The sequence below is a fragment of the Bubalus kerabau genome, chromosome 1, assembly GCF_029407905.1.
Source record: "Bubalus kerabau isolate K-KA32 ecotype Philippines breed swamp buffalo chromosome 1, PCC_UOA_SB_1v2, whole genome shotgun sequence".
NCBI classification, from domain to species: domain Eukaryota; kingdom Metazoa; phylum Chordata; class Mammalia; order Artiodactyla; family Bovidae; genus Bubalus; species Bubalus kerabau.
This window is the reverse complement of record NC_073624.1, coordinates 137,472,756-137,498,277: the sequence shown is the minus strand read 5'-3', so window position 1 is coordinate 137,498,277 and position 25,522 is coordinate 137,472,756. Positions and strand designations below refer to the sequence as shown.

Sequence of the window (25,522 nt, the reverse complement as noted above, 5' to 3'; positions counted from 1 at the left end):
AACACAAAATTAGTGCAGCTTATGTTTTCATCAAAATTCCACTGTAACTCAAAACGCAATATGCTGGAAGTCTCCCGGTCCCTACGTGGGAGTGTAGTTTTTATAGACAGTAAACAAAAATCTCTAAATTAAATTTGCCTTTATATATTCTTTTAAAATATAGAAGCCACTGGCCCCATTTATACACACACACACACACACACACACACACACATATAGATGATTGGAGAAGGCAATGGCACCCCACTCCAGTACTCTTGCCTGAAAAATCCATGGACGGAGGAGCCTGGTAGGCTGCAGTCCATGGGGTCGCTAGGAGTCAGACATGACTGAGCAACTTCACTTTCACTTTCACTTTTCACTTTCATGCATTGGAGAAGGAAATGGCAACCCGCTCCAGTGTTCTCGCCTTGAGAATCTCAGGGACAGGGGCGCCTGGTGGGCTGCTATCTATGGGGTCGCACAGAGTAGGACATGACTGAAGCGACTTAGCAGCAGCAGCATATACATGATTTACTTCATTGTACAGTAGACTAACAACATTGTAAAGCAATCATCCTTCAATAATTTAAGATTTTTTAAAAAAAATAATGCTTTTATTACAGCCATAAGCTTGGGTAGGCTATCTGAAGTTTTTAAATAGAAGGAGACTTCTGCAAAACCTGAGTTTATAACTTGAATTGCCTGTGGCATTTTTCCTCAGGCATCTTTTTGATCATTTCAAAACCATCAGAGCAACAGAGCCAGGTAAAATTTAGACCATCTCTAAGAAGCATCTTTGAGACATTAAAATAACTTTTGTCACTCTTTCCTACATGTTGAACATATGATCTGGTTATAAATTGATAAATTACAATATTTTTACTGCCTTATAATGCCAACATTGCTGACATTGCTTTATAGTACAAAAAGGAATCAATACTTACCCGAATTCTAACTCGGGCAGATTCTACTCCTGCTGGTTGTCCTGCTATAGATACCTGCAAAAGTAAAAAACACAGATTTATTGTTCTTGAATCCACATCCACTTTCTCAGCTGTCTACTCCCTCACTACCCAAAGTGTCATCCAGGATAAAACAGCATGGTACAAGCATGGTCTTTATCTCGGAGTTGGTTAATAATGAAGGATCTCAGGCACCAACCCAGACCTACTTAATAAGAATCTGCATTTTAACAAGCTCTGGTGATCTGTGTCTGTTGACCAACATTACCTCCTGGACTTACCTAAAACCTCCCAGCCCACAGGGGGCCTCCCACCCTCTTCCCATTTTCTTGTATTCACTGCATTTTCCCCCTTTTGTTTAAACTCTTTGCACACGAGATGGGCATCAATGTGCCATGATACTGCCACCGTATATTCACAAAGTAACGGACTACTTCCATGCTGGTTGGCAAAAAGCACTGTTGCTCCACCAGCCCTTTCTCAGGATCTTCTAGGCTTTCCTATGATCCAGCAATTGAGGAACTGCTCTTGGTATTAGGGCGAGAGTGTGGGGCTCCAGGACAGTGTTCTCATGGGTCATGCCCACACCATGTTGTCAGATAACAGCCTCTCTTGCTTTTTACCATGGCTTTCTGTCTAGTTTCTTGTGTATATATGCCACTGTCACCATCGGTCCCCAAAGAGAAAAGACTGTGTCTTAGTCATCTTTGTGGCCAACATAGTTTCTCTGTCGTTTAGTTGCTAAATTGTGTCTAACTCTTTGCGACCTCATGGACTGTAGCCCACCAGGCTCCTCTGTTCATGGGGTTTCCTAGACAAGAATACTGGAGTGGGTTGCCATTTCCTCCTCCAGGGGATCTTCCCAACCTAGGAATCGGATAGAACCTGGGTCTCCTGCCCTGGCAAGTGTGTTCTTTACCCCTGAGCCACCCAGGTTCTAATATCATGATTAGAGTTCTAATATCATGATTAGAGGAGAGAAAACTTTCAAACAATACAAAGAACACTATCTGTTCTTCAAGTACTGACAGCATTTTGATGTAGACGCATGAGCTCCATTTGTTTCCAAACCCAAGAACTAGAAAAAAAAAGGAGGGGGGCATAAAAGAGAGACATAATTCAGCCAACGTGAGAAAGTCGGACCCTTGCACATCACCGCTCAGGTGACCCGGGGTACCTGGAGGAGCACTCGTGTGATGCTGTAGACAGAATCCCAGCTATCAACAGGTGCCCGGACTAGGCGAGCTTTCAGATCCTTTCCTAACTCGCATGCCTTCTGAGCCTTTCTGCAAGGACTTCATTTAATGTTGCCATGACAACCTTCCCTCTCTTTTACCAACCATTTAGAGATCAAGAATTTAAGGCCTATCTACAATGCACCTCTTTAAAAAAGCTGAGCACTTTCAGTCTCCTTTGAGGGGGACATACAATCCATACTACCTGCCATCTTCACAAGTACTCTTTTGTTCTCATCTCCCCCAAAAGATGCACATACAGGAAATCCAAGCTTTAATCTGTCCCATAAAATTTCACGTGAAAAGTCCCAGCACCTGGTTGCTTTTTTCTGCTTGATTATTCCTGTTGGAGTCTGGGAAGTGGATGTGGCATCCTGTTTCTTCCATCACCTTTTTAATATTGTTGCCCCCTTTGCCGATTACATGAGAATGTTCTGTGTGTGAGACATCCATCTTCAAGGTGACCCGATTGCTCTACGTGGAAATAATGTATTATTTCTTGATGTACGAAAAAGGAAAGAACAACTCATAAAAAGACACGTTTACCCCAAGGGAACAAGATTAACAAAAAGTGACCCCGTGGAAGTTCTTAGAGATTTCTTAAGATCATCTTGATCTATAAATTTTTCAATTTTACCTATATATCCTTGGCTCATAAAAAATGTTTCATTTAAAGACAAATCTGTCCGAAGAAATAGGAAGATATACTCTTTACCAAGATAATTTTTTTGGACAGTAGTATTCAAGTCAAATTAGTTACAATTACAAATAAATTACTTTTTTTTCTTTAATAGATATTATTCATGAAAATGAATTCAAATAACTGAAAAACAGGTAAAAAAAAATTGCAAGAGTGAATAAATGTATCTTAGTAGAAACGCTGAACAATGATAGAAAACTAGAAACAAAAATAAAGCTCAAAACTGAATAAAAAAAGGATTTACAAACATTTTCACAACTTCTCTATCACTGTATGGCAAACTTTACAAAGTAGGTAAATTATTCTTGCAGGGAGGAAGAAGAGTGAGGAAGAAATCACAAAGTATATATCTCCAGGAGTAAAATGGCTTAAGGAAACCAGCACAGAGTGTAAGATTAACTATATTAAAGGCAAATGTAAAATTTTAAGGCACAATGAACAATTATAGGCAGACTGGAATTCATGTATTTAATTTGGGGAAATGCAGTGCTGTAAAATTATAAAGACTAACATGAAATGTTTTCTCATTTATAATATTGATATTGAAATTCTTCAGTCCTTACAAAGTAAAATTAAAAAGTCAAAATACAGCAAGATTTTTAAAAGATCAGTAGTTATACACTTTCTGAATTCTTAAATTTTAAACTTAGATCCATTAAATACTTTGGTTTTTAAACTTAGTTATTTTAGTTAACCACTAAAAAAAAGAAAAAAAGATAACCTTTTTTGGATATTGCAAAATTTTTAATAATTATAGGATGAATAATTATTTTCTTAAAAAAGTACAACAGCAACAAAAAGGAACAAAAAATAGGGATTAAGAGAAGAGATTAAAAATAATTTCAATGAAATATTAGGTGGCAGAACCTAAGAACCAGACAGACTGGATTTGAACCCACCTCCCCACTTATCAGCTATGCTATCCTGTGTAAATATATCTCTTTCCTGAGCTTGTTATGAGGATTAAACAAATTAATATTTGTAAATGATGTAGCTAAGTGCCTGGCATAGAGTAAGTGATTTAGAAGTGTTTATTAAAATAAATTCTCAAAAACAAGTATACATTTTTAAATATTTTCATTTCTCTATTGTCTCTCTCTACACGTACCTGTAGAGAGAGAGAACATACCAGACACACTGGCAGATTGCATGCCATCACACACACAGCTATACAGAACATAATTTTGGTTTTCCACTGACATCATAAAAGCAAATATGCTAAATTCTTGCAGTCATTATTACTTGCTCTATATTAATCAAGGTCAGTGTCTATTTCTGACGATGGCATAAACACACATACGCACTTACACAGAAAGACACACACACATATACATGTTATGTATTTAAGTATATATATAGAGAGAGAAAGTATTATTTAATTACCCAACATGAGAGAACCTATACAAATTTGAAACAGACCTTTACATCCATTGTAGAATCAAGAGCTTATTTTAAAACCCACCATTATTTTCTCCTGGTTTTTCTTCTCCAAATAGTTCTTTCATAACAGCATGAAGTAGCCCCTTGCAGAGACAAGATTCTGACATCTGAGTGTCTTTAACATTCACTTACTTTTGTGTCTAAGACAGACATGATCATTTCCTTGGCTTCCTTAACATCTTCTTTCTTTCCAGAAACCTTAATGTGGGGATCTGTAAGAAATCAAGAACAAAGAGCTCATACGAAACCCCTAAGCTCTGTTTTAAAACTTATGTTACAATATAAGAAAAAATGATTCCATAATACATTTAATATTTGATTTATTCTAGATGTGTTATCACTGTAATAAAAACAGAAATATGTAAAATACTCAACTGTGCATTTATCTATGCTTTTTTTTCCTTCTGAACACTGGCTAACCTATGTAACTTTAAATTTAATTGCAAAATAAGTATAGCATATAATTATTTTTTAAACAAGTGAGGAGTCTATGTATTCAATTTATTACTTCATCTCTTGGTACATTCCAGCACCTGTTCTAAAGGCTTAAAAGGCACTGAATCATTCAATCTACACCATGGTTTGCTTTTTTTCTTTTTTAAACTACCTGTATTGTAAAGCAATTTCTTTAGTGAATATCCTGCCTATTTTAAATTCTAATGGTGACATCTCTAAAAATAAAGCATTTTTCAACTAAAAAAAAAAATCCCACAATGCAGTACCACTTCACAGTACATAGTTAAAATGAAACAGACAATAATAAGTGCTGTAAACCACAGTTTGGTGATTGTCTGCAGAGGAAACGAAGGCACAGAGCAGTTTAGCAACTTGCCCCAGAAAATCATTCAAGGGATGTTTATTATAATCCAGTGTCTTCCAACTCTGAATCCATACTTTAAACTATGTGATCATTTAAGAGATATTCTTATCGGCCAAAGTTGACAGGAAAAAAAAATCTTCATTCAGGAATATTTAATATTTATTCAGAATTAGTACTAAGAAAGTGACTAAGTACATGCTATGTCTGCAGGAAACCACTCATTCATTCAGTAAAGATTTTCTGAACCTCTACTATGCTTCTCCAGCAGCCTCACACTTTCAATGGAGGGGTTTGATCCCTAGTGGTGGAACTAAGAACCTACATGCCACATGCCATGACCAAAAAAGAAAGCTGTCTGTCCACATGGACCTTACAGACTTGTGCAGGGAGGTAAAAATCAGTCAAATAAATAAATGATCTGTTATATTAGACCTAAAGAGCCTCTTCAGAGAAGGCAATGGCACCCCACTCCAGTACTCTTGCCTGGAAAATCCCATGGATGGAGGAGCCTGGTGGGCTGCAGTCCATGGGGTCGCTACAAGTCGGACACGACTGAGCGACTTCACTTTCACTTTTCACTTTCATGCATTGGAGGAGGAAATGGCAACCCACTCCAGAATTCTTGCCTGGAGAATCCCAGGAACGGGGGAGCCTGGTGGGCTGCCGTCTATGGGGTCGCACAGAGTCGGACACGACTGAAGCAACTTAGCAGCAACAGCAGCAAAAAGCCTTTGATGAAAGTGAAAGAAAAGAGTGAAAAGGCTGGCTTTCCTCAACATTCAGAAAACTAAGATCATGGTATCTGATCCCATCACTTTATGGCAAATAGACGGAGAAAAAATAAAAACAGTGACAGACTTTATTTTCTTGGTCTCCAAAATCACTGCAGATGGTGTGATGATATTCAAAGACACTTGGTCCTTGGAGGAAAAGCTATGACAAACCTACACAGCATATTAAAAAGCATATTAAAAAGTCGCACTCTACCTTCTTTATGGTCCAACTCTCACATTTGTAATGACTACTGGAAATATCGTAGTTTTGATTAGATGGACCTTTGTTGCCAGAGTGATGACTCTTTATTAATATGCTGTGTAGGTTTGTCATAGCTTTTCCTCAAAGGAGCAAGTGTCTTTGAACATCATGGCTGCAGTCACCATCCACAGGGATTTTGGAACCCAAGAAAATGAAGTCTGCCACTGTTTCCATTTTTTCCCCATCTATTTGCCATGAAGTGAGTTCTTCTAAACCAAGATAAACTAGGATAAGCAAAATGACTCACTGTAGATTTTACCAAACTACACGTATTTCCTCATATTGTGATTTAACCTGCCCATCTCCACCTCACAGTCATCAAGGCCATGATTCATCAGTCCAGTTCAGTTCAGTCACTCAGGCAAGTCCAACTCTTTGTGACCCCATGGACTGCATTATGCCAGGCTTCCCTGTCCGTCACCAACTCCTGAAGCTTGCTCAAACTCAGGTCCATTAAAACAGTGACACCAACCAATCATGTCATTCTCTTTCGACCCCTTCTCCTCCTGCCTTCAATCTTTCCCAGCATCAGGATCTTTTTGAATCAGTCAGTTCTTCACATCAGGTGGCCAAAATATTGGAGTTTCAGCTTCAGCATCAATCCTTCCAATGAATATCCAGGACTGATTTCCTTTAGGATGGACTGGTTGGATCTCCTTGCAGTCCAAGGGACTCTCAAGAGTCTTCTCCAACACCACAGTTCAAAAGCATCAATTCTTCAACACTCAGCTTTCTTTATAGTTCAACTCTCACATCCATACATGACTACTGGAAAAAACCACAGCTTTGACTAGATGGACCTTTGTCGGCAAAGTACTGCCTCTTTTTTAATATGCTATCTAGGTTGGTCATAGTTTTCCTTACAAAGAGCAAGCAAGTTTTAATTCCACGGCTGCAGTCAGCATCTGCAGTGATTTTGAAGTCCAAGAAAATAAAGTTTGTCACTATTTCCAATATTTTCCCATCTATTTGCCATGAAGTGATAGGACCAGATGACGTGATCTTAGTTTTTAGAATGCTGAGTTTTAAGCCAGCTTTTTCACTTTCCTCTTTCTCTTTCATCAGGAGGCTCTTCAGTTCCTCTTTCACTTTCTGCCATAGGGGTGGTGTCATCTGCATATCTGAGGTTACTGATATTTCTCCTGGCAATCTTGATTCCAGCTTGTTTTTCATCCAGCCCAGCATTTCTCATGATGTACTCTACATGTAAGTTAAATAAGCAGGGTGACAGTATACAGCCTTGATGTACTCCTTTCCTGATCTGGAACCACTCTGTTCTTCCCTGTCCAGTTCTAACTGTTGCTTCTTGACCTGCATATAAACTTCTCCAGAGGCAGGTATGATGGTCCGGTATTCCCGTCTCTTTAAGATGGGAATTTTCCACAGTTTTGCTGTGATCTATGCAGTCAAAGGCTTTGGCATAATCAATAAAGCAAAAATAGATGTTTTTATGGAATTCTCTTGCTTTTCTATGATCCAACAGATGTTGGCAATTTGATCTCTTGTTCCTCTGGTGTTTCTAATTCCACCTTGAACATATGGAAGTTCATGGTTCACATACTGCTGAAGCCTGACTTGGAAAATTTTCAGCATTACTTTGCTAGCATGTGAGATGAGTGCAATTGTGCGGTAGTTTGAACATTCTTTGGCATTGCCTTTCTTTGGGACTGGAATGAAAACTGACCTTTTCCAGTCCTGTGGCCACTGCTGAGTTTTCCAAATTTGCTGACATATTGAGTGCAGCACATTAACAGCATCATCTTTTATGATTTGAAATAGCCCAACTGGAATTCTATCACCTCCACTAGCTTTCTTTTTAGTGATGCTTCCTAAGGCCCACTTGACTTCACATTTCAGGATGCCTGGCTCTAGGCGAGTGATCACACCATCGTGATTATCTGGATCATTAGATCTTTTTAGTATAGTTCTTCTGTGTATTCTTGCCACCTCTTCGTAATATCTTATGCTTCTGTTAGGTCCATACCATTTCCTTTACTGTGACCATCTTTGCATGAAATGTTCCCTTGGTATCTCTAATTTTCATCAAGAGCTCTCTCGTCTTTCCCATTCTATTGTTTTCTTCTATTTCTCTGCATTGATCGCTGAGGAAGGCTATCACTCCTTGCTATTCTTTGGAACTCTGCATTCAGATGGGTATATCTTTCCTTTTCTCCTTTGCCTTTCACTTCTCTTCTTTTCTCAGTTATTTGTAAGGCCTCCTCAGACAACCATTTTGCCTTTTTGCATTTCTTTTTCTTGGGGATGGTCTTGATCACTGCCTCCTATACAGTGTCACAAACCTCTGTCCATAGTTCTTCAGTCACTCTATCAGATCTAATTCCTTGAATCTATTTGTTCTTCCACTGTATAATCATAAGGGATTTGATTAAGGTCATACTTCAATGAGCTAGTGGTTTTCCCTACTTTCTTCAACTTAAGTCTGAATTTGTCAATAAGGATCTCATGATACGAGCCACAGTCAGCTCCAGGTCTTGTTTCTGCTGACGGTAAAGAGCTTCTCCATCTTTGGCTGCAAAGAATATAATCAATCTGATTTTGGTGTTGACTATCTGATGATGTCCATGTGTAGAGTCTTCTCTTGTGTTATTGGAAGAGGGTGTTTTCTAAGACCAGTGTGTTCTCTTGTCAAAACTCTGTTAGCTTTGCCCTGCAAAAGCTTTTGCCCTTCATTTTGTACTCCAAGGCCAAATTTGCCTGTTGCTCCAGGTATCTCTTACTTTTTACTTTTGCATTCCAGTCCAATATGATAATAAGGACATCTTTTTTGTGTGTTAGCTCTAGAAGGTCTTGTTGGTCTTCATAGAACCTTTCACCTTCAGCTTCTTCAGCATTACTGGTTCTGGCATAGACTTGGATTACTGTGATACTGAATGGTTTGCCTTGGAAACAAACAAAGTTCACTCTGTCATTTTTGAGATTGCACCCAAGTACTGCATTTCGGACTCTTCAGTTGACTATGAGGGCTACTCCATCTCTTCTAAGGGATTCTTGCCCACAGTAGTAGATTTAATGGTCATCTGAATTAAATTCACCCATTCCAGTCCATTTAAGTTCACTGATAACTAAAATGTCAACATTCACTCTTTACATCTCCTGTTTGACCACTTCTAATTTACCTTGATTCATGGACCTAACATTCTAGGTTCCTACGCAGTATTGTTCTTTACAGCATCGGACTTTACTTCCATAACCAGTCACATCCACAACTGGGTGTTGTTTTCAATTTGGCTCCATCTCTTCATTCTTTCTGGAGCTGTTTCTCCACTGATCTCTAGTAGCATATTGGGCACCTACTGACCTGGGGAGTTCATCTTTCAGTGTCCTACATTTCTGCTTTTTCATACATGTTCATGGGGTTCTCAAGCCAAGAATACTAAAGTGGTTTGCCATTCCCTTCTCCAGTGGACCACCTTTCATCAGAACTCTCCACCGTTACCCGTCCGTCTTCGGTGACCCTACACGGCATGGCTCATAGTTTCACTGAGTTTCATGATTCATAAGGTGTGACTGAAGGAGAAGCAGACAGAGAAAGGGAAGGATGGGAAGGAGGAGGAAACCATTTTCTAAAGCTCCCCACCCTTAGGACCAGGATGAAGCAATCCTAATCAGAAAGAGTACACAGGGAGCTTCAGAGCCTAGGAATGGATCTAGCCTCCCGGGGAGACCTCCCAGCAGCTGGCCTCAATCTGAATCAGAGCCCACACTCCAGCCCCAACTCTCCCCAGACTGCCTCCTGTTGGCTGCCCTGGGCTCAGGCTCTGCTCCTCAGCCTGTTCTCTAATCCCTCCCTCTGACACATGCCCTGTGAAGGGATGTGGTGAAGATTAAAGACTGCAATGTTTGTTAAAACTTTCTAAAATGTTTAAGTATCAGGTTCTGACAGAATGTGGTCCACTGGAGAAGGGAATGGCGAACCGCTTCAGTATTCCTGCCTTGAGAACCCCATGAACAGTATGAAAAGGCAAAATGATAGGATACTGAAAGATGAACTCCCCAGCTCGGTAGGTGCCCAATATGCTACTGGAGACCAGTGGAGAAACAGCTCCAGAAAGAATGAAGGGATGGAGCCAAAGCAAAAACACCACCCAGTTGTGGATGCGACTGGTGATAGAAGCAAGGTTCAATGCTGTAAAGAGCAATATTGCATAGGAACCTGGAATGTTAGGTCCATGAATCAAGGCAAATTGAAAGTGGTCAAAAAGGAGATGGCAAGAGTGAACATCTACATTTTAGGAATCAGTGAACTAAAACGGATTGGAATGTGTGAATTTAACTCAGATAACCATTATATCTACAACTGTGGGGGAAAATCCCTTAGAAGAAAAGGAGTAGCCCTCATAGTCAACAAAAGAGTCCAATATGAAGTACACGGATGCAGTCTCAAAAACGACAGAATGATCTCCGTTCCTCTCCAAGGCAAACCATTCAATATCATGGTAATCCAAGTCTATGCCCTGATGAGTAATGCTGAAGAAATTGAAGTTGAACTGTTCTGTGAAGACCTACAAGACCTTCTAGAATTAACACCCAAAAAAGATGTCCTATTCATTATGGGGGACTGGAATGCAAAAGTAGTTAAGTCAAGAAACACCTGGAGTAACAGGCAAATTTGGCCTTGAAGTACAGAATGAAGTAGGGCAAGGCTAATGGAGTTCTGCCAAGAGAATGCACTGGTCATAGCAAACATCCACTTCCAACAACACAAGAGAAGGCTCTACACATGGACATCACCAGACGGTCAACACCGAAATCAGACTGATTATATTCTTTGCATCCAAAGATGGAGAATCTCTATACAGTCAGCAAAAACAAAACCAGGAGCTGACTGTGGCTCAGATTATGAACTCCTTATTGCCAAAATCAGACTTAAATTGAAGAAAGTAGGGAAACACTAGACCATTCAGGTATGACCTAATTCAAATCCCTAATGATCATACAGTAGGTGTGAGAAATAGATTTAATGGACTAGATCCGATAGATAGAGTGCCTGATGAACTATGGATGGAAATTCGTGACATTGTACAGGAGACAGGGATCAAAACCATCCCCAAGAAAAAGAAATGCAAACAAGCAAAACGGCTGTCTGAGGAGGCCTTACAAATAGCTGTGAAAAGAAGAGAAGCCATATTTAGATGGGAAAGATATACCCATCTGAATGCAGAGTTCCAAAGAATAGCAAGGAGAGATAAGAAAGCCTTCCTCAGGGATCAATGCAAAGAATAGAGGAAAACAGCAGAATGGTAAGGACTAGAGACCTCTTCAAGAAAATTAGAGATACCAAGGGAACACTTCATGTAAAGATGGGCACAATAAAGGACAAAAATGGTAAGGACCTAACAGAAGCAGAAGATATTAAGAAGAGGTGGCAAGAATACACAGAAGAACTGTATAAAAAAGATCTTCACCACCCAGATAATCACGATGATGTGATCACTCACCGAGAGCCAGATATCCTGGAACGTGAAGTCAAATGGGCCTTAGGAAGCATTACTACTGACAAAGCTAGTGGAGGTGATGGAATTCCAGTTGAGTTCTTTCAAATCCTGAAAGATGATATCGTGAAAGTGCTGCACTCAATATGCCAGCAAATTTGGAAAACTCAGCAGTGGCCACAGGGCTGGAAAAGGTCAGTTTTCATTCCAATCCCAAAGAAAGGCAATGCCAAAGAATGTTCAAACCACCGCACAATTGCACTCATCTCACATGCTAGCAAAGTAATGCTCAAAATTCTCTAAGCCAGGCTTCAACAATACATGAACAGTGAACTTCCAGATGTTCAAGCTGGTTTTAGAAAAGGCAGAGGAACCAGAGATCAAATTCCCAACATCCACTGGATCATCAAAAAAGCAAGAGAGTTCCAGGAAAACATCTACTTCTGCTTTATTGACTATGCCAAAGCCTTTGTCTGTGTGGATCACAATCAACTGTGGAAAATTCTGAAAGAGATGTGATGGGAATACCAGACCACCTGACCTGCCTCTTGAGAAACATGTCTGCAGGTCAGGAAGCCACAATTACAACTAGATATGGAACAACAGACCAGTTCCAAATAGGAAAAGACTACATCAAGGCTGTATATTGTCACTCTGCTTATTTAACTTATATTTAGAGTACATCATGAGAAATGCTGGGCTGGATGAAACACAAGCTGGAATCAAGATTGCCAGGAGAAATATCAATAACCAGATATGCAGATGCTGCTGCTGCTGCTGCTAAGTCACTTCAGTCGTGTCTGACTCTGTGCGACCCCATAGATGGCAGCCCACCAGGCTCCCCTGTCCCTGGGATTCTCTAGGCAAGAACACTGGAGTGGGTTGCCATTTCCTTCTCCAATGCATGAAAGTAAAAAGTGAAAGCGAAGCTGCTCAAGTCGTGTCCGTCTCTTAGCAACTTCATGGACTGCAGCCTAACAGGCTCCTCCGTCCATGGGATTTTCCAGGCAAGAGTACTGGAGTGGGTTGCCATTGCCCTCTCCGGATATGCAGATGACACCACCCTTATGGCAGAAAGTCAAGAAGAACTAAAGAGCCTCTTGATGAAAGTGAAGGAGGAGAGTGAAAAAGTTGGCTTAAAGCTCAACATTCAAAAAACAAAGATCATGGCATCTGGTCCCATCACTTAATGGCAAATAGATGGAGAAACAGTGGAAACAGTGGCAAATTTTACTTTTTCGGGCTCCAAAATCACTGCAGATGGTGACTGCAGCCATGAAATAAAAAGACAATTATCCCTTGGAAGAAAAGTTATGACCAACCTAAACAGCATATTAAAAAGCAGAGACATAACTTTGCCAACAAAGGTCCATCTAGTCAAGGCTATGGTTTTTCCAGTAGTCATGTATGGATGTAAGAGTTGGACTATAAAGAAAGCTGAGTGCTGAAGAATTGATGCTTTTGAACTGTGGTGTTTGAGAAGCCTCTTGAGAGTCCCTTGGACTGCAAGGAGATCCAACCAGTCCATCCTAAAGGAGATCAGTCCTGAATGTTCTTTGGTAGGACTGGTGTTGAAGCTGAAGCTCCAATTCTTAGGCCACCTGATGGGAAGAGCTGACTCATTTGAAAAGACCCTGATGCTGGGAGGGATTGGGGGCAGGAGGAGAAGGGGACAACAGAGGATGAGATGGCTGGATGGCATCACCGACTCAATGGACATGAGTTTGAGTGAACTCCAGGAGTTGGTGATGGACAGGAAGACCTGGTGTGCTGTAGTCCATGGGGTTGCAAAGAGTCGGATACAACTGAGCGACTGAACTGAACTGATATATCAGGTATTTAAGGAGAGGGGCTAAAAAAAGTAGGGCAAAATGTCTGTCCAACCCCTGCAAGCTGGGAGAGCTTCCACACACAGTGTTCTGTCTGCTTGCTCCTGCTTGCCTCCATTCATGCTTCCATCCTAATAGAGACCATCTTGTCTGTGTAAGACTCTTGCCAACTTCAACACACTTAGGTAAAGAAAGTGAAAGTGTTAGTTGCTCAATCATGTCTGACTCTTCACAATCCCATGGAGTGTAGCCTGCCAGGCTCCTCTGTCCATGGCATCTCCAGGCAAGAATACTGGAGTTGGTTGTCATTTCCATTCTCTTTAATTATTCGTATTATACCCACTAAGACTCCTAGAGGCAATATTTACACAGAGCTGTCTACATTCAAAATTTTGGTCTCAACTCTCTTGACCCTTGGTAGTTTGGTAGGCAGACACTGTGTCATTAGTGTCCCCGAGAAGTGCTCACTGCTGCCGTGGAGATTGGAGCCTGGTATATCTCAAACATGTCTGCTCATCAGACTCACCTTCTAAAACATAGGTTCCGGGTCTCCAGGACCCAGCAGTCAGCATTTTGTTGTTCTTAATCACGCATAGGACACAGCAGATCAAGCCACATAAGACATGTAACCGTAGCCTCTTATGTATCAGCCCAGTATATGTAACATAAAATGCTTCTATAGGAAAAAAAAGTGTATTTTCTTACAAAACTAATTAATAGCATGTATTGAGTGCTATGATAATCTGCAAACCTATTACATTACAGGTTGCATAATCACATTAAAATTCCTATGCATCTGTATAGGGACAGGAAACCCCAGATCCAGTTTAAGAAGGAATCTGATTTTCCACCATCTCTGTATCAACAGAACAATAAACAAAATAAAAGGCAAAAAAGACTCAATTTTTTAAATGCATATATATTACCAAGTGAAAGAGCACCATCTAGTGGCCAGAAATATAAATTATCAATGAACACAACAAAGACAATACAATCACCAGTAGCATCGAACTGTCTCCAGGGCTCAAAGCAGCACTCGTTTGGAATATGGTTCTTTAAAAAAAAAAAAAAAAAAAAAATCAAGTCTTTGAAGTACAGAGGAAAAGATGACAAAATTCTGGTTTAGACTGCTAAAGCAGCCAGGGTATCGTAGTTTTCTTTCCCTGTTCGCTCTTGCTTAAAGGCATCTACAGGACGTGAGCTCTTCTTCCAGGCTGAAATTAATGCTCTCATCTCAAAGCCTGAAATACTACTCCTGCTTTCAATGAGTGTTACAGTTACCACTCAAGCTTGGTTCATGTGCCACCACAAGGCACTATGGTGTCATTCAGACCCATTCTGGAAATACTTAATGGAGAGATGAAAAATCAAAGTATGAACTGTATAAACAAACATAAAAACAAGGAAAAGAACTCTCGGAGGATGGTGGAAAAATAGAAAATAAGTATGTAGTCACCTCTTCCCCAGAACTAACAGCTTTGTAGGACCACTCTCATTCAGGCATGAAAGTTTGAAGATATTGCTCTAAAAATAAAACTGATTGCTGTTGAATCGACCCTCAAGCTCTCTGGATAGAGGGATTGTTTTAATGGATTTTGTCACTTCCACAGCTGGATCATCAAAAAAGCAAGAGAGTTCCAGAAAAACATCTATTTCTGCTTTATTGACTATGCCAAAGCCTTTGACTGTGTGGATCACAATAAACTGTGGGAAATTCTGCAAGAGATAGTAATACCAGACCACCTGACCTGCCTCTTCAGAAACCTGTATGCAGGTTAGGAAGCAACAGTTAGAACTGGATATGGAACAAGAGACTGGTTCCAAATAGGAAAAGGAGTTCGTCAAGGCTGTATATTGTCACCCCGATTATTTAACTTATATGCAGAGTACATCATGAGAAACACTGGGCTGGAAGAAGCACAAGCTGGAATCAAGACTGCCGGGAGAAATATCAATAACCTCAGATATGAAGATGACACCACCCTTATGGCACAAAGTGAAGAAGAACTAAAGAGCTTCTTGATGAAAGTGGAAGAGGAGAGTGAAAAAGTTGACTTAAAGCTCAACATTCAGAAAACGAAGATCATGGCATCCGGTCCCATCACTTCATGGCAAATAGATGGGGAAACAGTGACTGACTTTAGTTTTCTGGGCTCCAAAATCACTGCAGATGGTGATTGCAGCCATGAAATTAAAAAATGATGCTTACTCCTTGGAAGGAAAGTTATGACCAACCTAGACAGCATATTAAAAAGCAGAGACATTACTTTGCCAACAAAGTAGTCTAGTCAAGTCTATGGTTTTTCCAATAGTCATGTATGGGTGTGAGAGTTGAGCTATAAAGAAAGCTGAGTGCCGAAGAATTGATGCTTTTAAACTGTGGTGTTTGAGAAGCCTCTTGAGAGTCCCTTGGACTGCAAGGAGATCCAATCAGTCCATCCTAAAGGAGATCACTCCTGGGTGTTCATTGGAAGGACTGATGCTGAAGCTGAAACTCCAATACTGATGCAAAGAACTGACTCATTTGAAAAGATCCTGATGCTGGGAAAGATTGAGGGCAAGAGGAGAAGGGGATGACAAAGGATGAGATGGTTGGATGATATCACCGACTCAATGGACACGGGTTTGGGTGGACTGCATCATGGCAGTTGGTGATGGACAGGGAGGCCTGGCGTGCTGCGGTTCACGGGGTCGCAAAGAGTCGGACATGACTGAGTGACTGAACTGAACTGAACTGAACAGTGCCGAAAAAGAAGTAGATTCTTAGCAAACTGTTGTGGAATAGATTGATGGCTCCCCTATTTTGGGGAGATGGCAGAATACAGAGAGAGGAGATATAAATCTGTGGAAAGAGTCAAAACCTCACATCCATGGTGACCATATGTCTTGCACTTCCCAACATAGTTTTCATTTCAAATATTCTGATCTCAGCACCTCTATAAAAGTACAGAAAACTGTCAAATATTTGTCCATATTTTTGTTTTTTAGATTCCTGCCCCCATTAATCTGCTCACAGCTCTCTGGTGTCATCCTATGGAAGAGAGGAAGACTTGACAGTGATCCAACCTTCCATACGGAATATGAAGCTGTATGGACATGGATTTGACATGAGTACATTATATGTGTACCCTGCAAAACAGCCAAACCTCGGGGCAACACAGGTTTTTTATGACTCCATATGGAAATTCATAAGGACTTGGTAAGAAAACAAATGTTTTCATAAGAACATGCTAAATACCATATTTTCAGAAAGATAAATATTTCAAAGAGTTTGTATGTTTATTTGAGCTTAAGTGATGGTTTTTAAAAAGATTATCTCTTAGAACTCTGGTGTCTCCCCTCTGGTTTCCCATCCTTGGAAACAGTGCCCATCCTGGAAACATCAGAGGATATTTTATTATCTTTTCCTTCTCTCAAGTTTAAACTTCCTTTCTGTTTCATTCCTATCCCACAGCAAAAATCTACAGAATATGCTCACATCAGCCATTTCACTGTATTTATTCAATATTATGCTGCAGAAAGTAAGGTGCTATTGACACATGATGAACTGAAGCCATTGATGTTTCACCAATGATCTATCTGTAACTACTTTCCTGCTTCCATGGTTTGAGTGCTGTTGAGCGAAACTTCAATCAGAAAAATTCAAAGCAATGCTTTCATTGTCAGCATGCTCTCTTGGACAGAAAAAAAGACAGAAAATCCTCTGTTTGACTAACCTCAGTGCTCCCACTCACAACACCCCCAAATAAAAACATCATATTAGAACTGCATGTCTGTTTATGGGGGAATATTCCATATCATGGCCTAAAATCAGGATGGCTTTTGGTACATTTTTACAAATAAACAGGGCTTCCCTGGTGATCAGAGTGATTAAAGAATCTGCCTGCCAATGCAGGAGACACAAGAGACTCAGGTTCAACCTCTGGGTCAGGAAGATCCCCTGGAGTAGAAAGCGGCAACCACTCTAGTATTCTTGCCTGGAAAATCCCATGGACAGAGGAGCCGGACAGGCTACAGTCCACGGGGTCGCAGAGTCAGACACATCTGAGCAACTGAGCACATAGAAACGAACAAAATGGTCAACCTGGCCTTAAGCCCATAAGAAGAGAGCACGGGGCAGAATTCACTTTCTCCTGGCTTGGAACTCTTTACACTTTTATTTCGTGTTCTTCCTAAAAAGTCTTAGCCTTTGAACCTGACTCACCAACGATGTTGGCTGGGGACGGGTCTGTCAACGCTGTTAGGGGTGGGTGAGTGTTGACAGGCAGAGAATTTCAGCTTCCTCTGAAATTCCCTCAACCACTGGGAATATATCCTCCGTTGGCAAGTAGTTCCAAGTAGTAATGGCCAAATTTTTTATGGAAGGAAAACTTTGGCTCTAGGATAAGAATTTTGCCCAACAGCCAACATACGTCTCAGAAAAATCTCCAGGCATGTCAAGGGCACTGGTTGGCTTGGATCACATTGGGGAGATGCTAGGAAAAGCCAGCAGATGCCACAGAGCAGCTATTAAGGTTTAAGGTCTTTGACCCTGCCTAGGCTACAGAGTCCCTTCGTGCTGAGAGGAATAGTCATAGACTCTACTGTCATGATGCTAAGTTCTGAATCCCAATTCAGCATAAACAATCTCTGTTATCATGAAAGGTCACTGAGTGTACTGAATCTCTAGAGTGTACTTTCTTCAAAAAAAATAAAGGTGGGGGGGTAGTTTGGTCAGATCATTTATATAATGTTTCATAAATCTCAATTTCTTTGGTGTAAAGCAGTACTATCAGATTCTTAAATAAAAATAACCTCAACAAGTTTATTTTCCAATTTTGGGGGATCTCATGATAAGTGGCTCCCACCAAAGATTTGTTGTTGTTGTTACTGTTCAGTGACTAAGTCATGTCCAACTCTTTGCAACCCAATGGACTGTGGTCCACCAGGGTCATCTGTCCCTTCACTCTCTCCCAGAGTTTGCTCAGATTCATGTCCACTGAGTCAATGATGCTGTTGAACCACCTCATCCTCTGCCACCCCCTTCTCCTTTTGCCTTCGATCACACCAAAGATACCACCATCTAAAATGTTTCCAAGAAGCAGAAGATACCGGAGGGAAACACAAGTGTGTCTGAAATTGCGTTCCGCCTCTGCGTGGAAGAAGATTCGGCCCCCAACCTTGCTGACAGACTCACAAGTGGCTTCAGAGATGTCAGCTCGGGCTGGCCTTCTGTGCCGTATACTCTGGGAATGTGGAATCGTGTGTCACAGTAGATGAAATTCAGTGCTCACCTCACTGTCATCTCCTGCAGATGGAGCTTGTAAGTGTAAAACATGTGCAGTGACAAGCCCAGAGGGATTGGGATTCCACCTCGCACCCTACTGAGCTATGTCACTATTCACAGCTAGAAACCATCCACGTCTGCTATTCTGATCACTTTTCCTTTAGGCTGCAAAGTGGGTTTGCTGATCAGCAAAAGTAGATTACACTTACGGTCAACTGGCCACAGGTCATATATTCTGTGAAACTAAAGAGCTCCCTGTAACTTCCTGAGAAACAGACTTTCCTTTTGAGGGGGGAAAAAAAGTATGATATGGGTCAAATACATACCAGTATCACCTTTTTAAAGTAAAGATATATATTTTATCCAGAGAGAAAACCTCATCCAACCTGATTGGGAATAACTTGAAAAGAATGAAACAGAGTAACAGGAAATCAATACACTTGAAGCTTATTCTGTAGCCAGTGATACTCCAGATTCTTTCAAGGAATGCTCTTTGATAACAAGAACTCCAATAAATTGAGTCAGAATTAAAATAAAAGGGCAAGAAGTATATTTGGACAGGGGTAGAAGAGTCCAAGCTAAGTATTTAAGTATTCAAGGTAAACTGTTGTTGAACTAACAGTCGGATAGTATAACTGGGATCAAGAAAAACAAATTCACCTGTAAGTATTTCCTAAACAAGTATGCTGCTTTAGGGTAAGGCATAAGCACATGCTTATTTATTTGAAAACAAACAACAAAAAAAACTGGGCTTCCCTAGGGGCTCGGTGGTAGAGAATCCACCAGTCAATGCAGGAAACACAGGTTCTATGCCTGATCCAGGAGGATCCCATATGCTGAGGGGCAACTGAGCCCATGCACCACAACTATGGAAGCCCACGTGCCCGAGGGCCCGTGCTCTGCAACAGAGAAGCCACTGCGGTGAGAAGCCCTCACGCCACAAGCAGAGAAAAAGCTTGGGCAGCCACCAAGACCCAGCACAGCCAAAAATAAAAATAAACGTCTAAAAAAAGATTAATCTCCTTACTAGTCAACTAGAAGAGAAGAGGGCGGGATACTGAGATGCGAAAAACCAAATGTATTTTAAATTCAAAGACCTAATTTTCAGAAGAATAAAAGGTTTGCACTGTTACCTACAATCAATTTACATACCATGATGCCCCTAGATAACTTCCTATCAAAATTCCATTCAGAAGAATGAAAGTATACGCAACAGAGAAATGGGATTCTTGACTTGACAGTGGCATGAACGACACAAGCAAATCAAAAGACGAGACAGTACAGCAAGTTCCTCAAGACATTTTCAGTCAAACTGTTTGGCAATGACTGGAATGAGGTATCCTAACCTCTTTGGTGATGAACACTTCAGGCAAGTTCCTGCTGAATGCAAGGAAAGGGTGAATTCACATCCCAGGATGGAGCATATGGACTCTTTATCAAGTTGGTAGGAAAGAGCTATCAGCTTGAGAAAATCCAAAGCTAGCTAGAAGATATAAAAGAGCTTTTGCTGACGGAATACCAGCATTTCCAACAAAATCAGCAATAAAAGAGTTCCAAATCCACTGATAATATGCTGTGATAATTGTTCTCTTCTGATGTTTCAGCTTTGGGAGGAAATAAGGCATAAGAGATGAAGGAGGTCAATCAGGCACATATTTCTTTTCTGTTAAGATTCCTATGTGCCTTATCACAGCTATTTATTTAATCAGAAACAGTTTTAGGAACTCAGCAAAAAGCTAGAAATAATCTCAGAGAAAAACAACAAAATGCAAAAAGTATAAAGCAAACTCGAGGCATAAGATGAGAAAATCAAGAACAGATGTACTTAAGGAGTGTGAGAATTGAGAAAAGGTTAATGACTTTATTTTATAAAGCACCTTATCTTATGCAGTGTAAACTCAACTCCATGTATAACTGCAGGGTTGTCGTTCAGGTGGGGTGGGGGGGGGTGGGCAAGGAAAAATAAAAAGCACAAAAGAAATGGGACATGGAGGGTGAAAAAAAAAAAGTTAAAAACACCAAGCCTAACGCAATTAGTTTCTTGAAGCCTTTTGGTATCCGAGGCTCTACCCTTCAGAAATACGAGGATTCTGAGAAGAGAGACGCAAGGAAACAAAATGCCAGGAGGAGATCTGGAACCTTCTGAATGGTTTATATTGGGCTGGCCAGAAAGTTCACTCAGGTTTTTCCGTTACCTCTTATGGAAAAACCCAAACGAACTTACTGACCAAGCCAGTACATAACAATTCTACATCAAGTATGAGCAATGCTAGGTTACTTCAAGAGAGAACGTTCTCATATGTGTGGTCGAGAGAGGGACAATGCTTGTGACAAAGTGGGAACAAAGCCACGGGGCCTGACAGAATCAGTAATGCGAGGACTCGGGAGGAGGAAGGGCCATGATTTCACAGAAGAGAGCTGGACTGAATGCCTGCACTCTGGAGTGGAACTCGAATCCCAGGCTGATACCCGTGGTCCATCTGAGAGAAAAGGGAGCTTTGAGGAGGAGATGGAGCTTGTGGTGGATAAAGCATCCCCAGGAAACTGTACTGAGATAACAGCAAGTTATGCAAGAATTTCTGGGAGCCACAAGTGACTAATCTTCATTCTCTCTCCAAGGAACATGACTGTTCGCAGTGTACACAGCAGGTCCCAGAGGTATAAACCCTGGTCTAAACCCTGTCATCCGTGGCCAGCGCAGACTGTTCCATCTGACAGCAGCTGGGACCATTCATGCAGAGGCTTAACATGGAGCTGCTGCTTGCAGTCACAGGACAGCGACCGTGCTCTCAGGAGCTCACACACATTTCATGAGGGAAGGTCCATAAATGAAGACATGACCTGTCACACCACACACGCGGTCTCTTTGTTTTACTTCTGGCCTACTGAGAGGAGAAAAAAAAAAAAAAAACCTGTGACTTTTGAAGATATTTGAGGCACAATTAAGGGCTTACATAAGAGACAGCAAAACTCTGAGGAGATCAGTTCTAAAAAAAACTTATCAGCTTGAGGCCAGCATTAAAATTCTCCACCTTTCTCATCTTTGTTGTAAGATCTAGTGAGGAAGTTTTACAGAATGCACTGAAGAGCAGTTAATTAAGGGTCCACATGACTCTGGGGGCTAAAGACTGTTTCAATCTTGTTCATGATCCCAAGAAAGTAATTTTCACAAGAAGTGGAAGTATCTAATACTCGGTAAATGAGCCTAAAAGAAAATTATTCAGAAAAGCCTATCTACCAGTCCTTCCTTCTTCCTCCCACTTTCTACAGGATAACTGAACAGCTGATTGTTAATACTTTTTCTATGCAGCCACACATATTGAAACCATAGTCATACCCCCGTTTCCAACTCAGTATCACTCTGTATACTGTTCATTTCTCTCATACTTTTTTAGTAACTGTTTTGACCAAGAGTCTTAATCTCTCAGTATTAAGAGATTCATACCTTCTGGAGGAATACATTATTTCAATTATCAAATAACTTTAAAATGACTATCATTCTTAATAAAAGAGGCCCAACAGTTTCTAAATCAGGATTCACTGAATATTTAGCCAAAGGTAATACTCCTGCTTAAATATCTTAAATAATGAAAAAGTTTAGAGTTCAGTACTTTAAAACTGGCTTGCCTTTGAGAGCAAGAATATAGGGCTTCTAACCAAAGGTCACAGGAAATAAACATCACCGATAAGGGTGATCAACCTGTCCTATTTTTATTAATAAGAAATTTGATCTTATTAAATAAATTTGTATCTATACAAAGAGCTCCTCTAGACCAAGGGGGATAAAACCACTAATTGTCACACTGCAAAAATTGGGAAAAGGCATGAATAAATAATTTAATAGGAAAATAGCCAATAAATGTATAAATACGAATAAAATTTAACCTTACTAAATAATATTTTATTTATAAAATTGGGAACAATTTTTTTAAATTATACAGCTAACAAGGATTTAGTTAGACAAACTAATATACTCTTGATGGAAATAAAGATTGGTGCAAAATGCCTGAGAGGAATTTGGAAATATTAACAAATACTCATAATACCATAATTTCATTTTAACGATACACATATATTCAGTGGAATAAAAATGGAAACTACCAAATCAATAGTGATTACTTCTAAATAACAGGGTTACAGGTCATTTTTATTTCATTTTTATGCTTCAAGATTTTTTTGTATTTTCTATTAGTAAAAAAAACATGCATTTATAATGTGGAAAAAAATACTCATACCTTAAAAGAAGGTTATCTGTATCAGGAAAATCTGAAATCAGCTTGCTCCAATTAGATCCTTATACTTTAAGACATTAAAATGTATTTAAGTCAGAGCTCCCTGTTTTCCAAACACGTTTCACAAGAATTCTCTTAAAAATTGAGACCTTTAAAAATGTTAATGACAACCATGCTTTCTCAATTAGAAAAGTCCCTTCTTTCCCCTTTACAGGCCTTTTGCCAGGCATTTTCTGAACGTCACCTCTTCTTATTGGTTGTAGCATGACCCTTAATATTTTATCAGCATACTCTGGCTCTTAATGCAGTCTTCCCCAATGAGACTAGAGTGAGCCTATGATGACGGGGTAACTGAAGTTGAAATATGCAGCTGGAACAAGGTCCAAACAGTTGGCAAAGGCCATATGTTTATGCCCCCACTAATGAAACATGGAATTCTTTCAAACAATTATGGCCACATCTCTCTTTTTCTTCAGCAGTTGTTTCCAAAATAAATGGAATTTATTCCAGTTCTAGTAGTGGGAGTATGCTGCTGCTAAGTCACGTCAGTCGTGTCCGACTCTGTGTGACCCCATAGAAGGCAGCCCACCAGGCTCCCCCATCCCTGGGATTCTCCAGGCAAGAACACCGGAGTGGATTGCCATTTCCTTCTCCAATGCATGAAAGTGAAAAGTGAAAGTGAAGTCGCTCATCCGTGTCCAACTCTGTGCAACCCCATAGACGGCAGCCCACTAGGCTCCTCCGTCCATGGGATTCTCCAGGCAAGAATACTGGAGTGGGTTGCCATTGCCTTCTCCGAGTGGGAGTATAGTGCTCTTTAAATATATATATATATTTGGTTGGTTGTGCCAGGTCTTAGTTGCAGCAGGTGAGGTCTAGTTCCCTGACCAAGGATTAAACCCGGATGCCCTGGCATTGGCAGTGAGGAGTCTTAGCCACTGGACCACCAGGGAAGCCCTTAGTGTTCTTTTTTATTATTATCATTTTTATTTTTAATTGGAAGATAATTGCTTTACAAGGTTGTGTTGGTTTCTGCCATACAGTGACATCAACCATCTGTAACTATACATACACCCCCTCCCACCTGGACCCCCTCCCACCCCCACCCCCACCCACCCCTCTAGGAGAGCACTGGGTTGAGCTTCCTGTGTTATACAGCCTAATGCTCTTTCCTGATAGAATTCTCCCATGTCCTCCACCAAGCAAGGACATATCATTCTCAGGGTATGATGAAACCAGCCCTTAATATAAGTAAATAATAACCTCAAAGAACAGTGTCTTCCTGACAAAGAGTTTCACCAGGACGGCCAATAACAATGTGTCTCCTCAGCAGAGAGGTCCCGGGGCAGTCATGGGACCTGGATGGGCTCCAGCGGCTCCGCCCCAGGTCTGCCGCTCTGTCAGTCTCCCCTCCGTCCTGCTTCACACCCGGGACACTGGGCCAGCATCTCTGGCAGGAGCTGTCTGGCTCCTCGGCCAGGACTCCACTGGGCAGCCTCCTGCCACGGTCCCCGTCTCTCAGGGACCCCACCCGCCACACACTCTGTCCTCCCCTCGCCCCTCAGCCTCTGGGCGGTCAGGGTTTCCAGCTATGGCCAGTTTTGGTGCCTCAGTCTATCAGTAGCCCTCTGCTTGCCCCTTTACTCTGTTCACTGTAAGTGGCTCCTTCATCGGAGTTTGCAGTTAATTCTGTTTTCTGTCAGACCAAGACCGCCTGCTTCCACCAAGTCCTCATCTTCTATTTTCTTTTAAGACTTTTTTTTTAAGTGGATCATTTTTAAAGTTTTTGTTGATTTTGTTACAATACTGCTTGCATTTTATGTTCTGGTTATGTTAAGCTCCCCAACAAGAGACTGAACCCACCCCTACCCTGGAAGGTGAAGTCAACCCCTGGACGGCCAGGGAAGTCTTGCGTCTTCTTTTGATGAGAAAGTGTGCCTGAGGCTGAGGTGATGACGCAGACAACCCCACACTGAGGACTTGGGCTGTTTCTTTTCTCACGAAAGGACTAATTTTTAGGGAGTGGACTCTATGCCTTATGTAGGTTAAGTATCATACTCCTTAGGTCTTGGCAGACATTGTTTTGAAAAGATTGATTCCTTCTTACTGTTCAACACAAGTCAATTTCACAACAACAGCAGAAAACGGTAATACAGATTTCTTTTTTACTTTCTTTTCCTTTTCTCTCTCTCCCTTCCTCCCTCCTTCCCCCACCCCTATTTCTGTCTCTGGGTCTCTCTCTCTCTGTCCACAGGCTATGCAAATACATTTTCATCACATGGTCATGTTTACTCCAGCACATTACTGGAAATATCTTGGCACCTTCTTATGTTCCTTGATAAATATGTTGTTGAGAAATATGTGTGGATTCAGCAGCACTTAAATTTTTCTTTAATATTTTCTTGGCTTCTATACAACTTTTATCTCTAAAGGCATTTGTTTTCGTGTTCCTCCCCAAACACCACTATTTTAAATACATACATAAATCTGTGTTGTGCCAACGTCAAATCTATACAAGTGGGATTTCTGTAAACCACAGCATCATTCTAAAGTCCGAGTTTCTCACTG

The 25,522-nt window shown here is 40.8% G+C and overlaps 1 protein-coding gene across 9 annotated transcripts in view; it reads right to left on the bottom strand.

The window, feature by feature from the left end:
• Positions 1–25,522, bottom strand: part of BICC1 (BicC family RNA binding protein 1) — a 352,390-nt gene that overhangs the window by 55,998 nt on the left and 270,870 nt on the right. For all 9 annotated transcript variants that reach the window (XM_055589551.1, XM_055589552.1, XM_055589553.1 and 6 more), the window contains 3 exons: positions 4,452–4,531; positions 2,495–2,653; positions 927–980 (listed from right to left, as the gene is read on the bottom strand). In XM_055589551.1, the coding sequence (XP_055445526.1) occupies positions 927–980; positions 2,495–2,653; positions 4,452–4,531 (293 nt within the window). The remainder of the gene's footprint in view (positions 1–926; positions 981–2,494; positions 2,654–4,451; positions 4,532–25,522) is intronic.